This window comes from Plecotus auritus (genome assembly GCF_963455305.1).
Source record: "Plecotus auritus genome assembly, chromosome: 8".
Classification (NCBI taxonomy): Eukaryota; Metazoa; Chordata; class Mammalia; order Chiroptera; family Vespertilionidae; genus Plecotus; species Plecotus auritus.
The window spans coordinates 38,683,888-38,700,762 of NC_137782.1; the positions used below are offsets into that span (position 1 = coordinate 38,683,888).

General features: G+C 37.7%; 1 protein-coding gene across 1 annotated transcript in view; it reads right to left on the reverse strand.

Moving 5' to 3' along the window:
• SMCHD1 (structural maintenance of chromosomes flexible hinge domain containing 1) overlaps positions 1-16,875 on the reverse strand; it is a 168,606-nt gene that overhangs the window by 75,367 nt on the left and 76,364 nt on the right. Inside the window, exons 20-25 of the mRNA XM_080684014.1 lie at positions 13,184-13,328; positions 8,806-8,902; positions 6,063-6,135; positions 3,798-3,937; positions 2,817-2,951; positions 419-646 (exon numbers count right to left, since the gene is read on the reverse strand). Coding sequence (XP_080540140.1) covers positions 419-646; positions 2,817-2,951; positions 3,798-3,937; positions 6,063-6,135; positions 8,806-8,902; positions 13,184-13,328 — 818 coding nt within the window. The remainder of the gene's footprint in view (positions 1-418; positions 647-2,816; positions 2,952-3,797; positions 3,938-6,062; positions 6,136-8,805; positions 8,903-13,183; positions 13,329-16,875) is intronic.

Genomic DNA, 16,875 nt, shown 5'->3' on the forward strand with positions numbered 1-16,875 from the left:
GCACATGCCTGGGTTGTGGGCTCCATTCCCAGTTGGGGGCATGTAGGAGGCAGCCAATCAATGATTCTCTCTCATCATTGTCTCTCTCTCTCTCTCCCTCTCTCTCTCTCACTCTCCATTCCTCTCTGAAATCAATAAAAATATATTTTCAGCCGAAACCGGTTTGGCTCCGTGGATAGAGCGTCGGCCTGGGGACTCAAGGGTCCCAGGTTCGATTCCGGTCAAGGGCATATACCTTGGTTGCGGGCACATCCCCAGTAGGTGGTGTGCAGGAGGCAGCTGATCGATGTTTCTCTCTCATCAATGTTTCTAGCTCTCTATCCCTCTCCCTTCCTCTCTGTGAAATATCAATAAAATATATTTAAAAAATATATATATATATATATTTTCAAAAATAAACAATGTTTTAGATACTTACTTTAATTTTCTCTGCTAAAGTTGATGTTACATGGATTTCTCTTTCTCCTTCATCATACATTTGAAAAATAAGATTATGCATAACATCGCCTGCTATCCAAGTAACCTCATCTTGGTGTTTGATCTGGATTGCCTTTTGTCCTTCCACACTGAATATCTGTAATCTTGCAACATGGCTACTGGGAAGCAACTTAATCGTTTTCTCCACAGGTGCCACATCTTTACAACTCTAGGAAGAGAAGAAAACCAACATATATTGACTGATATCTATACTTTTTAAAAACAGTTTTTGGCTTTAACAGTGAATGTTTTATTACACTGCTTGAAAATTTATTCCAATAATATGGAAGATCATCTTATATACTATTAACATTTATAGGTTTTGTAACTAAGAATACATTGTACTATCAATAATTCCATATTTTATACCACTAAGTTATAAATAAAGATAATGGCCACTTTCTTAAAACCAAAACACTAGCATGTTTGAACTTAAAAGGATTCCCTTCCCTTTATTTGTAAGTTTACTTAAAAGTGCCACAAACTTGTAAAATTTTAATCACATAACAGGGATTTGGTGACTAACATTCATTAATAAGATTAAAGATGTAAAAATATTAAAAGTTTTCAATAAAATCAGGGACAAATAATTGCCATCAAGTACATTATTTAATGATATTAGGTTACACTAGTGCTTTTTCAATTCATTATTAAATGGGATAAGTGCACAAGTTTGCTTATAGCTAGATAAGGACTTTAAACGTCTTAAAGACTAAGCTGGCATATTTATAATTTATTATGGTTATTATATCAGTGTTCCATAGATCAATAAAAATGAGCTGGATTAAACTTTATAAGTTGATTTTAGGCACACAGAATTAAAATCTTACATCATTATTTCATAACCAGGTATAATGCATTCCACAAAATTCAAAATAAGCCTAAGCCTAAAATACCGTTACAATCTTCCTTAGCTCATGCCTCTTTCCTTATTGGTTACAGTCATTCCTATCAAAGCCCATCCACATGAATAACATATTCAAAATTCCTACCTCACAAAATATCAGATAAAGAACCCATCCCGATCCTCCATCCTATGCATATCTTATTTGCCTGACTCAAACTCAAAACTCAAGAGTCACAACCTTTAGATAACATTTTCTAACTGATTTACGTGCTATACTTTGGTCTTTGCTTAACTGATCTGGATTCTTGGGTCCTCTGCCTGTTGCTGCCCTGTATTTGCATAATCCCTAATAATTTGTTATTCTTGCTTCTAAACCCAAATTCCTTCCTAAATCCAAATCTTTTCTCCTTAATCTTCCTGATAGTATGCTCAAAATAAGTTGGCCATATTATTGAAAAAAGAAAATACATAACAAATATTTGAAGAATATCAAATACAACCAGTCTGAAAATAAAATATTTAAAATCATCTCATTCTAATAAAAAATAAATAAATAAAAGCTGTCTTTTACCCTTTTGAGGCTTAAAATGTTATTTGATGTATAATTTTTAGGAAAACATCAATCAAATGGAATTAGGATATTCATCATCTACTGCATCATATATAAAGAAATCACATTTAAGTATTTCATTTGTTTAAGTATTTGTTAGCCCATTCAACAACCTTAGGGGATTAATTGCTTATATCAAGCTGGCTTCACCTTCAGCCATGATGTATATCCAATAAAAAGTATCCTATGGTTCCTCGACTGACATGGCTCAGTGGTTGAGCGTTGACCTATGAACCTGGAGGTCACAGTTCAATTCCTGGTCAGGGCACATGCCTGGCCTGAAGGCTCAATCCCCAGTGTGGGGCGTGCCGGAGGCAGCCGATCGATGATTCTCTTTCATCATGGATATTTCTACCTCTCTCTCCCTCTCCCTTCTTCTCTGAAATCAATAAAAAAATACGTATTTTTAAAATGTATCCTATAGTCATATTAACATAAAAATGTCTTTATATGAAAATACTAATTAAAACCATTGTTTCATTTTTAAAATTACACATACAAATTAAATGCCTATAGTCCATCAGTGGTAGTTAAATGGAAATATTTACCAAACTGTCTAAGAAACAAGTGTAAACTATAAAAAATAAAACTGACACATAAATGTCAAATTTTTATGTATGAGAAAATTAATTTTAGGAATATGTAAATCAATAATGCTACAGAAATTGTAAAAGGTTTGGTCAAAAAAATACTAATATTTTATATAAAACATTAAATTATTCACTATACCACTTCCTGCTTCCTTATTTCCCTTTGGCTAAAAGAACTGCAAATACCTCATTTAAAAAAGTCAAACAACTTTAGAGAATTTATTATAAATCTCTTAAAGACTATTTGTATGAAGACTCAATATAATACCAATGAATAACAGTAACAACTTACAGGTATTTCAATTTTAGCTTTAAGCGTCTGATCTTTTTTAATATTCTGAACTTGAATTGCAGGTCCTGATAAAATACTGGTTCCAGAACTACTGCAATCCACAGTGTAGAGTGGAAGGTTAGGAGCACCTAAAAACTAGAAGCACAAAAAATCATTTAAGACCTCAATAACTTATTAAATAATTGTTTAAATTTTCAAGTACTTCACTAGAGCTACTATTTCTGGCTATAAATTAGAAAATTCTAAGTAGAATTCATAATATTCTAGGGCAGTGGTCGGCAAACTCATTAGTCAACAGCCAAATATCAACAGTACAGCAATTGAAATTTCTTTTGAGAGCCAAATTTTTTAAACTTAAACTTCTTCTAACGCCACTTCTTCAAAATAGACTCGCCCAGGCCATGGTATTTTGTGGAAGAGCCACACTCAAGTGGCCAAAGAGTCACATGTGGCTCACGAGCCGCAGTTTGCAGACTACGGTTCTAGGGAATTTATGATTGAAAAGAGTTAATTTTTTATATTTCTAGGTAAAATTTATCTGTTTTGGAAGAAAATCTGACTTCCTCAACCAATATTCTTCCTTTTTATACTTTACAAACTACTTGGGTTTTCCTTTCCTTTTAGTCATCTTCATTGATCCATCTATCCATCCATCCATCTATCCCCAATCCTGAAGGATTTCTATTCATAAATTAAATACTTCACCTGAAATGAGGTGAATGAACCAAGGAAGGAGAGGAGGGGAATCTTCAGTTCATAAATTTCTTTATGAAACTTGGTGCAGCTGACATCTTTATTGGCTTAGGGATCCTGAAAACTATTGGTAATACAATATCCCACAAATTTCTCCATGGAATAATCGTTCAAGACCTAGATACTATACAAGACTTACTAAAAAGCAGCTAAAAATATAGTTATTTCCATTTACTACAATGGGATTCAAAATAAAATCTACATATTCTTTATCTTACAATACCTTACCTTACAATGAACAACCAGTTTTGGTTGTGTTGTTATATTGTCTGATTCATCCAAAACTTCTACCTGAAATGGGAAAGCCATTCCATTTTCTATAACTAAAAATTCAGAATCAGGTTTCACTTTCAATTGATGAGGGGGACCTACAAGGAAATTATATAATGAAATGAAGATTCAAGTTTCTAAGATTGAAATATAGAAATATCAAAAGAAATAATTTTTAATATTTCAAGTTTTAATAATTTATAAATAATGCTGAGAAAGGAAAAACTAAGCCATATCCATGTTTCATCATTTCTATTCCCCAATGCATAAATTCTATATCTGAGCAGGGTTGTCTCAATTATATAAAAATGCCTGATGTCTAGACTTGGTTTTATGCAACAAACTGTGACACAGTGATAACTCATGCTAGAAATCACCTATACACGTACATTTTTTAAAAAGATCCTGGAAAAAAAAAGTAGTCAAGAAGAAAAGCCAAGTTTATTATACTTTTACTAACTTCAACTTTATACAATGACTGATTTCTCAGGCACATGTAACTACATGCCTGTTTAAAGGATAATGTTCAAATGATCAGTTCATGTAGTGATATGACCAGATAATTTGTCAGACTGCCTACTACTTTGCTGTCATAAGCAAATTACAACATAAGCTTCCTCTAAGATTAATAAGAGGGCTTACACTTCTGTAGCAAGATGACTTGATGTGTTCTATAAACACTGGTATTTTTAAAATTTAATTTATGCTAAATGCTGATAACACAAGTTTATAAAGAATAGTTACTAGAAACACTTATTTTACTTTATGATATTAGCTAATATTTTTTTACTCTATGCCAGGCAACATGTTAAGTTTTAATTAAGTACTATCTATACTAATAAAGGTATAATATGCTAATTAGACCGAACATCTTTCCAGAGGAAGCCAGGGCTGCTAGGGAAGCCTGGGTCCCAGGTGCCAGAGGGAAGCCGGTGCCAGCAGCCGAGGGAAGGAAGGCCTACTCTTGCATGAATTTTGTACATCAGGCCTCTAGTTCTCATATAATCCTCATAATGATCTTAATAAATAAGGTAATATTATTGTCTCCATTTTATAGACAAGGTACTGAGACCCAGAGAGATTAAGTATCTTGTTCAGGACAAGTGGCTAGAGAGTAGCAGATTCAGGTTTAAGTTCTGGTTTATAATATGAAACCTGATGACCACTATCACTATACTGTGCTACTTCCTACTTTACCACTTTCACTCTTGAATTCCAAAAAAATGTCAGAACCAACTGGTTACTAAGAATCTCACTACTCCAATCCACACTTTTAGTTAACCTCTAAAATAAAAGAATTATAAGTGTTTATTAATATGTAATACTTTTTATTATACTTTTACTAAGGTGCCAATTTTTATCAATTCATGATTGCGGGATATCTCAAACTACTGGAATTTATAAAAGATAATAAAATAGCCAATGTTTCTTTTCACTCAAAACCAGGACAAAAAGTCATATAGATAAAGATATAATCATGGTATTGTTAATTTCAGAGCTAAAACTTACATCCCAAGCACTGTTCTAGGCATTTTACAAACACATGCAGTTCTCACTTAAGAGCAGTACTGTGTTAATGAGAACGCATGCATATTGAAACTGTGTCCTCTATTCAGTTACCATGGAACTGCAGAGTAAGAGTTGGCCATATTAACTCATTTAGTTCTCACAACTGGGAAAATAAATATTCTCATTTTACACATGAAGAAACTGACTCATACAAGTTTACCTAGCTCATAAGTGTCAGTTTAGATTCAAACACAGAAAGGTTGAGTCTAGAATATATTCTGTGAATTTCTAAAATAGACTGTTCGTCAAATTAGCCAGCATTTTCTACCCTGTGAAACTTTAATGTAACTTCATTTTCAAATTAACAACTTAAATACATGAGAAACTTTTTTTTTCTTAAAATACGAAGTAATCGCTGTTGTATCAGAAGAGGTAAAAGACTGATCCAGTTGTAATATAATCCTAGTAAGTACAGCTCTAAAAATAGTTCCCAAATACATTTTCAATATTCAAATTTTCCTCCCTAAGTTATTTTTAGAACGTCACGAAAGTCTTCCTCAAGGTTTTCCTGGTCATTTCTGTCAGTGTTATGTTTGACATTCATATGTCTTTGCAAGACTTATACAATTATCACACCAAAAAATATTATTACATATTATCATAAGAATATTATTTAAAAGGTAAATTTAGGAATATTTCTTAAAATAATATTACCTGGTAGTAATCTAATTTTCAAAATCTGTGAGTCTTCTTTAAAACCCGGAAGAATAACCTTCAGATTAAAATTCTGTTGAAAAAATTTAAACAAATCCAAGTCTTAAATAAATACTTAGGTATTTTATCACCTCAATTCTGATTTATTTTTGCTTTTTATTTTCAAACCATTAAAGAAGTCTACTTAGCAATTTTATATTAACACTAGAGGCCCAGTGCATGAAAATTCGTGCACTCAAGGGCGTCCCTCAGCCCGGCCTGCACCCTTTCACAATCCGTGACCCCTCGGGCAGGGTTCCTAGGCCTGGCCTGACATCAGGGCCTATTGGGGCTTTCCTTCCACTGGCTGCCGGCAGCTAGCCCTAACCCCGCCGCTGACACTGCTTTCCATCTGTGCAGTGCTGCCCCCTCTCCCCTGCCACTGATGTCCTCCCTCTGCAGGCAATGGGCTGGGATGCAATGGCTTGGCTGGCCAGGGCCTCCTTTCTTTGCTGGGGGCGGGGCCAGCCCTGCGAGGGGCTGTCTGTCTACCTGATCTCCCCTAACCACTGGCCTGCCTACCTGATCACCCCTAACCACTGGTCTGCCTGACTGATCACCCCTAAACACTCTGCCTGCCTGATTGGGGGCAGGGCCAACCCTGCAAGGGGCTGTCTGCCTGCCTGATTGCCCCTAACTGCTTGCTTGGGGTGGGGCCAGCCCGCAAGGGGCCATGGTGGTCTGGTCTCTGGTTGTTTCGGTCGTGATGCCTCTGGCCTTTTATTATATAGGATTATATGTAATTATATATTTACTAGAGGCCCAGTGCACAAAATTCGTGCACAGGGGTGTGTGTCCCTCAGCCCAGCCTGCACCCTCTCCAATCTGGGATCCCTCTCACAATCCAGGACTGCTGGTTCTCAACTGCTCACCTGCCTGCCTTCCTGATTGCCCCTAACCGCTTCTGCCTGCCAGCTTGATCACCCCCTAACCACTCCCCTGCCAGCCTGGCTGATGCCTAACTGCTCCCCTGCCAGCCTGTTTGCCCCTAACTGCCCTCCCCTGCAGGCCTGGTCCCCCCCAACTGCTCTCCCCTGCAGGTCTGTGTTCCCCCCCAACTGCCCTTCCCTGCAGGCCTAGTCACCCCCAACTTCCCTCCCCTGCAGGTTTGATCGCCCCCAACAGCCCTCCCTTGAAGGCCTGGTCCCTCCCAACTGCACTCCCCTGCTGGCCTGATTGCCCACAACTGCCCTCCCTTGCAGGCCTGGTCCCCCCCAAGTGCCCTCCCCTGCTGGCCATCTTGAGGCGGTCATCTTTGACCACATGGGGGCAGCCGTCTTGTGTGTTGGAGTGATGGTCAATCTGCATATTACTCTTTTATTAGATAGGATAGAGGCCTGCTGCACGGGTGGGGGCCAGCTGGTTTGCCCTGAAGGATGTCCCGGATCAGGGTGGGGGTTCCTTTGGGGCCTGTGGTAGTTTGCAGGTCAGCCATGCGCCCCCCCCCCCCCCGCACCCGGCGACCCAAGCGGAGGCCCTGGGATTTATTTATCTTCTATAATTGAAACTTTGTAGCCTGGAGCAGAGCCAAGCCTCCTGCTTGCTCTGTGGCCACAGCCATTTTTGTTGGGATTTATTTATCTTCTATAATTGAAACTTTGTAGCCTTGAGTGGAGGCCTGGGCCAGTCAGGGTGTGTGTAAAGCTTGGCATCCTCCATTGCTGGGGAAACCCAAGCCTGCTTGCTCCGTGGCCGCAGCCATCTTGGTTGGGTTAATTTGCATACTTGCTCCTGATTGGCTGGTGGGTGCAGCGGAGTGATGCTTAATTTGCATATTACTCTTTTATTAGGATGAATGTATGTAAAAGACATAGGTAAAAGAATTGACATACTGCTTCTTTACAGACTATAATCTTCAGATTTATAAGACATAACCTCTGAATAATGACCAAAATCAGGATTGATATGTACAAAAATGTAGGACAATAGTCAAGTGGCAAAAACAAAAATCTACAAATACAACATAGTATTCTGGGTTATATCCTGGAATAGAAAAAAATACTACTGAAAAAACTGGAAAATGTAAATATAGTCCATAGTGTTGTTAATAGTATTGTATCAATGTTCATTTCTTAGTGTGAATAAATATAGGATGGTTATGTAAGATATTAATAGAGAAAGCTAGATGAAGAGTATATGTGAACTCTGTATTCTATCTTCTAACTCTTCTATAAACATACATTTTTTTATCCAAATACCAAACCCATTATGTTTACAGAAGTGAGCTAAAGTTTCTCATATATTTGTTTCTGTTATAAGAATTCAAAAATGGATGGAAAAAGCGACAGAAAAATGAATACTGGAAACATTGGGGGAATCACTTTGTAAAGTATATGACTGTCTAACTGCTATGCAATATATCTGAAACCAATACAAAATAATATTGAAAGTAAACTGTAATTGAAAATTTTAAAAAAGAGAAACAATACAGTACTGGATAACTGTATTGAAAAATGACCTTGTATGTGAAAAGACTGAAATAAAGATGATGAAGACAGTTGAAAAATATTGAATAAATGTTTAACAAAAATAACAGTAGCAAACATGCAGATTTTTCTTAGAGATATATATGTAAGTCAAGGGACATGATCCTGATTAATTCTTAAGAACCCAACATTACTATCATCTTGTTATAAAAATAAGTTATTCAATTTTAAATTTACAATTTCATTTTTACAATTGTAACATTTATGTCAATGCTTACCTTGCCTTGACAAGAGTTTACAGGGCCCTTAGCTGTAACACCTCGAATTATACAATTTGGTCCCTTGGTTATTCCTTCATATTGTAAAGATAAACCACTGGAAAAAAACAAATTATTTCGTAACTTCCCCCCATTACCTACAAATAAGCTGCAAATGTGTTCTGTTTTCTCATATGCAATTCACAAGTTTAATTCATTTTTTAAATAAAATAGTATTTTTAAAAAAGGAATAACTGAACAAAGAAGCAAATTCCTATGAATTTTTTTCCCATAGAAAAAATGATCTAACAAGTATTGATAAATGATACCAATAAGCCAATGCAAATGGTAGACATACTGTAAAATGTAAAACTTCATATAATGAATTAGTAAAGATACAAGGTAGGAAATAAGCAAATGCTAGACTATAGATATAGGCCTAAGAAGAAAAAATAATCCAAATAGGACAGGGTTAAATATTTCTTCAGCTTTTGCATAGATTCTTTCAAATCTTTCACCCTTACCCAGACAGTTGTGTTTCAGTGGTTGATCATCAGCCAATGAACCAAGAGGTCCCACCCAGTTCAATTCCCAGTCATGGCACATGCCTGGGTTGTGGGCTCAATCCCTAGTAGAGGGTGTGCAGGAGGCAGACATAGATGTTTCTTTCTCATGGATGTTTCTATCTCTCTATGCTTCTCCCTTCCTCTCTCTCTAAAAACAATCAATAAAAACTTATTTAAAAAAAAACAAAACTTTTTACCCAATGGGATTTCAGAGAATTTTTGGCACCTATAACTGAATGGAAAATTTAGATAAAGTAAAAAAAAAAATCAAGTATAGTCTTATAAAGATGTAATATTGTTAAAATATATACTGAGATCCCTAATCTACTACCATAGGCAATTTGATTTCTAAATCACCTTTGAACATGTGTAGGTTCTTAGAGTGTAAACATTTTACTTTGTCAAGGGGTAAGGTGAAAAAATAAAGGACAACGTGATGGAGAAAATGCCTACATTTTCTGAAGAATGGAATTTAAATGTTTAAAAATATTTCTGAATAAATTGCAAAAATTAAACAGCATGCTTTGCTTGAAAGAAGACACACAGTAGTATACAAGATAAACTTCTTTAGGACAACGACACATCAAAGGCACACATCTATTTTCATTATCTCATAAAACCTTAGGAATACATCAACGAAGAGATTTCTTTAATTTACTGTTAAAGACAAAGATTTAAAAAGAGAGGAAAGGAAGAAGAGACAAGGACAACAAAACTTACTAGAACACAGTAGCAAGTGACCTAGTAGTCTAAAAAAAACCTGAACCCTATCACAGTAATGGAAAAAGTCAGAAACCAATCTATGCCACAGAATTCCCAGGTTTCACTCAGGAATTGGTGGTACTAGTTACCTCTAAAAGTGGTTTAAAAATAGAAAGGCAAAATGATGATAGATGATTGATAGATAGATAGATAGATAGATAGATAGATAGATAGATAGATAGATAGATAGATATAGATAAATAGATGATAGATAGATGTGTAAATCAACATCCCCAGACCTCCCCTCTCTGCCTCTGTCAGATGACTAAAAGATTATTCTTTGAAAAAGGCTAAAGCAGAGACTCTCTCAACCAGGGGAAAGCACATAAGTTGAAGGAGAGGGTAAAATTAATAAAAAGAATAGAAGGGGCAATCCTGAATAAATGCATATAGATGCTGAGACCTTCCCATCCCCATTGTCATCCCAGCCTTGTTACTGGACAGGTTATGAACCTGGAGTGCTAAACTATTCCTCTCAAAGCAAGAGGCTAAAGATTTTTCTTTGAGAAAACAGCCGAGCCCAAGAAAGAAGAAAAGACTTAAAAATACTGACAACAGGATTTCTCTCCAAGAAAGTGTTACAGGCAGATCATTCTATAGTGGAGTTCATAGTCATCAGCATCTCCCAAAATCCATCTGCACTTTAGTTCTCCACTCAATTATAAGAAGATGACCAATAATTACCAGATATCTGAGTAATGAGATGAAAAATCAACATGAGCAACAAACTTGGAAACAACAGAGACTATCTATGTAAAGTATTTTTTAAAACTATAATTTGTCAGTGAAAAAAAATTTTATATTCATAAAACAAAAGAAGATCTACAAAAGAACATTCAGAAAACCAGGAAGAACTCTCAGAAATTAAAAGTATAGCAGAAAGGAAAAATTCAATGGAAAAGTTATAAAGTTGAGAAAAATCTGTCAAAAATTTTAAAAAAATAGAAAAATCAGAGTATCAGTCTGGAAGGCTCAATATCAAATAAATAAGAATCCCAGTAAGAGAAAACAGTGATGATGGAAAGTAGAGAATGAAGTACTTCAAATAATGAAGAGACCTAAACAGACATGTATCACTATAAAATTTTGTCCTGTTAAGAATAAAAAGTAGATCCTATAAGTGCCCAGAGAGAATACACAGGAAACATAAAAAGGAAAACTAACCAAGTTAAATTTATTAGCAACAGTGAAAGTTCAAAGGCAGAAATGGAGGAATTCTTTCATAATTTTGACAGAAAACAGTTTCCACTATTCAATCAATCAAGTACCACAGTAGAAAAAAAGACATTTTCAGAGCAATGCTTTTATCTCACATGTACCCTTTCTTAAGAAACAGGAAGGATGTGCTTCAGCAACAGGAGGGGAACATGGGATTCTTATAAAAATAAGAGGCCCATAAAAGATTAAATGCTAAACAAGATAAGCCACTTCACAGACTCACAATTCAGGAATATTTCCTTGACCAGGGATCAAATCCCTAACCTTGGCATATCGGGATGCCACTAACCAACCTGGGCTTTACGCAAACTAAAAATAAATACTATAAATGTAATTTATCCTTACGATTGTCTTAGTAACATTTTATTTTCTCTAGCTTACTTTATTGGAATAGAGTATATAATACATATGACATACAAAATATGTGATAATTAACTGTGATGTTATTAGTGAGGCTTTCACTTAACAGGTGACTATTAGTTAAGTTTTTGGGGAGTCAAAAGTTAAACGTAAATTTTCAATTGTGCAGGGTCAGTGACCCTAATCCCTGCATTGGTCAAGGGTCAACTGTTTACAATTCTTCCTTTACTGTTAATATTCAAATGAATGTGATAAGTTAAAAGACAAGAATCACTTTTTGCAAATTAATAGAACATAAATCTTGTAAAATTCAGTTTAAGTATTTTTATATGTATGTATTGCTTTTCAGGAACCTAACCATGGTATAAATCTAGACACTAAACAATCTACACTTCACTAATCTGTGAGCTTCTGGAAGACAAATACAATGTCCTTATTTACTTCTATAACTCCAGTTAGCAAATGTCTGGAATACAGTACATGTTCAAATGACTGAAATAGTAAACATTTATACCATAAGGGGAAAAAATACATATAGGTAATAAAAAAAGCATATATAACAAGTTGTCCCAAAAAGACAAATTTGGCAGCCAATGTAAAAACAAAAACAAAAAACTTAGCATTCATGCTCTTTAAAGTAATCAAGCATTTCTTTCTAGACACCACAGAAAGAAGTGATGGAAAATAATGAACCTCCTCAATTACATCACTGAACGTATTATTAGGGTTTTTTAAAAATATATATTTTTATTGATTTCAGAGAGGAAGGGAGAGGGAGAGATGAGAGAGAATCATTGATCGGCTGCCTCCTGAACGCCCCACACTAGGGTTGAAGCCCACAACCCGGGCATGTGCCCTGACTGAGAATTGAAGCATGACCTCTTGGTTCATAGGTCGATGCTCAACCACTGAGCCATGCCAGCCGGGCACATTGTTAACTTTTTAAGAGCTATTTATTAATATAAGTCAATCACATCACTCTAAAAGATGATTAGGTAAAGTCAAATTCTAAGGAAGAACTCAAATTTACATGGAAAACATATACTTTATTGCTATAGATTTAAAACAAAAATAAACTGCATTAGGAGGTTAAAAACCTAGTAGGCAGTATTTCTCAGTTTAAATGTCCATAACTTCTAAGGATAAGCAAATAACAACAAAATAGACATGTTATAACTAACAATTACTAGAAGACATCATATCATACTTGCCAAAATAAATGGAGTAAAAAAGACAAAACTATCAGTCTTACCTATAGAATTTAACAGTAAATTCAATCAATAAAAACTTTAGCGAGTCAATACATGACCCCGAAGTCACAGAGGATAGCTTGGGGCTAAATACATCCCCCAAATATAATAAAAGCCACTAAACATTTTAATGATAATACTGAAGGTGACCACATACAAAATATTTAAGCCAAAAAAGAAAGGAGAGAGTGTAAATACTTAGCAAATATAAAGTGTCAGATACAAGTTGATACTTCCAATCACCTTGCTTCAAGAACTGGCTGAATATCATTTATCAGTTGACTAGCATGACCAAATTCATCCTGAAACTCCAGAGGGATATTGAATGGAACTCCAACACGAAAAGGAGGATCCAGAAGACCAAATGAAAATTTTTCTGGCTTACCCTCTAAAAAAAAAGAAAAGGTAAAAATGTAAAGCAAATTCATTGTAGGCCAGAAACAGATGCATTTATACATGAGAAATTAAACTACAATAATGATGGCATTTAAAATCTGTGCAAAATTACATAAATCCACTTCAGAAAATAAGTTAGATCCCTATATCATACCATACATAAAAGTAAAATTCTAAAAGCAGAGATTATCCTAAATAATAAAGAGATAATATGAAAATTGACCATCACTCCAACACACAAGATGGCCAGCAGGGGAGGGCAGTTGTGGGCGATCAGGCCAGCAAGGGAGGGCAGTTGGGAGGGACCAGGCCTGCAAGGGAGGGCAGTTGAGGGTGTTCAGGCCTGCAGAAGGGGGCAGTTGGGGGCAACCAGGCCAGCAGGAAAGGGCAGTTAGGGGCAGTAGGGCCGGCAGGGGAGCAGTTAGGTGTTAATCAGGCTGTCACGGGAGTGGTTAGGGGGTGATCAGGCTGGCAGGCAGAAGCAGTTAGGGGCAATCAAGCAGGCGAGCGGTTGGGAGCCAGCAGTCCTGGATTGTGAGAGGGATGTCTGACTGCCCAGTGGGATCGGGCCTAAACAAGCAGTTGGACATCCCTCGAGGAGATCCCAGATTGGAGAAGGTGCAGGCTGGGCTGAGGGACACACCCCCCCCCCCCATGCATTAATTTCGTGCACTGGGTCTAGTCCTATATAATAAAACCCTACGATGCAAATAGACTGAACAGTCGCTATGATGCACGCTGACCACCAGGGGGCGGATACACAATACAGGAGCTGCCCCTGGTGGGCAGTGCTCCCACAAAGGGAGTGCTGTTCAGCCAGAAGCCGGGCTCATGGCTGGCGAGTGCAGCGGCTGTGGCAGGAGCATCCACTGAGGGGTCTCAGACTGTGAGAAGGCACAGGCCGGATTGAGGGACCCCCCCCCCCCACCACCAGTGCACAAATGTAGTACACCGGGACTCTAGTTAGAATAGCCTATATAATAAAGAGGTAATATGCAAATTGACTGTCACTCTAACACACAAGATGGCTGCCCCCATGTGGTCAAAGATGGCTGCCCCCATGTGGACACAAGATGGCCGCCACAAGATGGCCGGCAGGGGAGGGCAGTTGTGGGCAATCAGGCCAGCAGGGGAGGGCAGTTGCGGGGGACCAGGCAAGCAGAGGAGGGCAGTTAGGGGTGACCAGGCCAGCATGGGAGAGCAGTTAGGGGCAATTGGGGCAGCAGGGGAGCAGTTAGGCATCAATCAGGCCAGCAGGGGAGCAGTTAGGCATCAATCAGGCCAGCAGGGGAGCAGTTAGGCGTCAATTAGGCTGGCAGGGGAGTGGTTAGGGGGCGATCAGGCAGGCAGGCATGTGAGTAGTTAGGAGCCAGCAGTCCCGGATTGTGAGAGGGATGTCTGACTGCCTGTGGGATCGGGCCTAAACCGGCACTCGGACATCCCCTGAGGGGTCCCAGATTGGAGAGGGTGTAAGCTGGGCTGAGGGACACACACACACACACACACACCCTCGTGCACGAATTTTGTGCACCGAGACTCTAGTAATAAAGAATATGCTTATAACCATATTGTAGAAAAAACTAAGGCAAACATTATTAAACACGTAATTAAAAATCTTATTATATACAATAAACAAAGCTAAAAGAGAAGTCCTATATGAGAAAGTATCTGCAACACAGGATTGAAATCCAGAATACATAACACCTCCTCTAAACCAGCTGTTCTCCAAGTATGGTCTCTAGTCTAATAGTTTCAGACATCCCTGGGAAATGATTAGAAATGTAAATCCTAGGGCTCATCTCAAACCTACTAAAAATCAGAAACTCTGAGCGTGATGCCCAGCAATCTATTTTAATAAGCCCTCCAGGTGATTCAGATACCAGCTCTAATTCGAGAACCATAGCTTTAACTATTGAAATGGCCACAGCAAATGAACAGGCTTTCACATATGACATAAAGTGTCAAATAAAGGCTAGAGGAGCTGCATAACTTAATAATTAAAGGAATAACTTAACTGCCAATTAGCAAAATATAAATATAGGCTGACCAGAAATGATCATAGGCAAACTGGAACTCTCATAGTCTTTTGGTGAGGGTACCACAACCTTTTGGGAAGACAATTTGACAGTAAATATATAGTGTGTTCCTCAAAAATGTACACACATACTTTGAATAATTATAAAGGCAGTGTTTAATAAAATACATTTTATTTTCAAAATTGAGCTATTAGCTGTTACAGTGTGTATACATTTTTTTAGGGGACACCCTGTATATATCTTTAAAAAGTTTAAGCACATACACTTCAGTTTGGCAATTCTACTTCTTGGTATCTACAGTAGAGAAATTCTAACACAAAGCAGCATAATTCCCCTCCCCCCCAAAAAAACCCCAATATTATTTGTAATAGACCCCCAAAATGGAAAACAGTCCCAAATTTTTGTCAACAGAAAACTGCGGAATGTGTTCCACAGCTATTTAAAAAAATGTGGAAGATTTACATGTCCAAAAAGAAAAGATCTCCGTGGTGGCTGATCTCTTTAAAGAAGGCAAAATGATCACAGGGTCTTAGATCAGCTCTTTCTCAAAAAACGCATAATAATAACACTACAGAGATTTTTTCTTTCTTTTAAAGAGGCCTAAACATAGAAAAACAACAATAAAAAAAGGACAACAGTAATAGATTTTGAAAGCTGGAGAACATATAGATAAATGTCACTGACTTAGCAGAAAGACCCAAGAAACCTCAAATCCTCAATCACAACAAAGTAAGCAAAGAACCAATCTAATTCATTTATAGGACACCCAAAAGTCTCAGGAATGATTGTATCAAGTTGGAGTGAAAGTGAAACAAAAAAGGAAGACCTGCTGAAGTCTGTGTAAGAAACAGTTCCATGAATCCCTACCCCTCAATACACAGAGCCAGTCAACTGCCTTCTTCAGTCTCAGCAATAGATGGAAAAGGCTTATTGTCTGGGGAAGATTAAAAAAAAAAAAGTAGGTCTAAGGAGTGAGGGAAACAGCACTACCAAAGTGTCACAGTTTACTGAAAATAGGAAAATCAAGAGAAGATTATATACTAAACTAGAGGCCCGGTGCACGAAATTCGTGCACAGGGGTGTGTGTATCCCTCAGCCCAGCCTGCACCCTCTCCCATCTGGGACCCCTCAAGGGATGTCCGACTGCCCGTTTAGGCCAGATTCCTCTCATAATCCAAGACTGCTGGCTCCCAACTGCTCGCCTGCCTGCCTGCCTGCCTGATTGCCCCTAACTGCTTCTGCCTGCCAGCCTGATCACCCCCTAACTCAGGGGTGGGCAAACTTTTTGACTCGAGGGCCACAATGGGTTCTTAAACTGGACCAGAGGGCTGGAACAAAAGCATGGATGGAGTGTTTGTGTGAACTAATATAAATTCAAAGTAAAGGAGCGGAGGGGAGAGCAAGAGAACCGGATAGAACAGCCGGATCCGGCCCGCAGGCCGTAGTTTGCCCACAGCTGCCTAACTACTCCCCTGCCAGCCTGATTAATGCCTAACTGCCCTC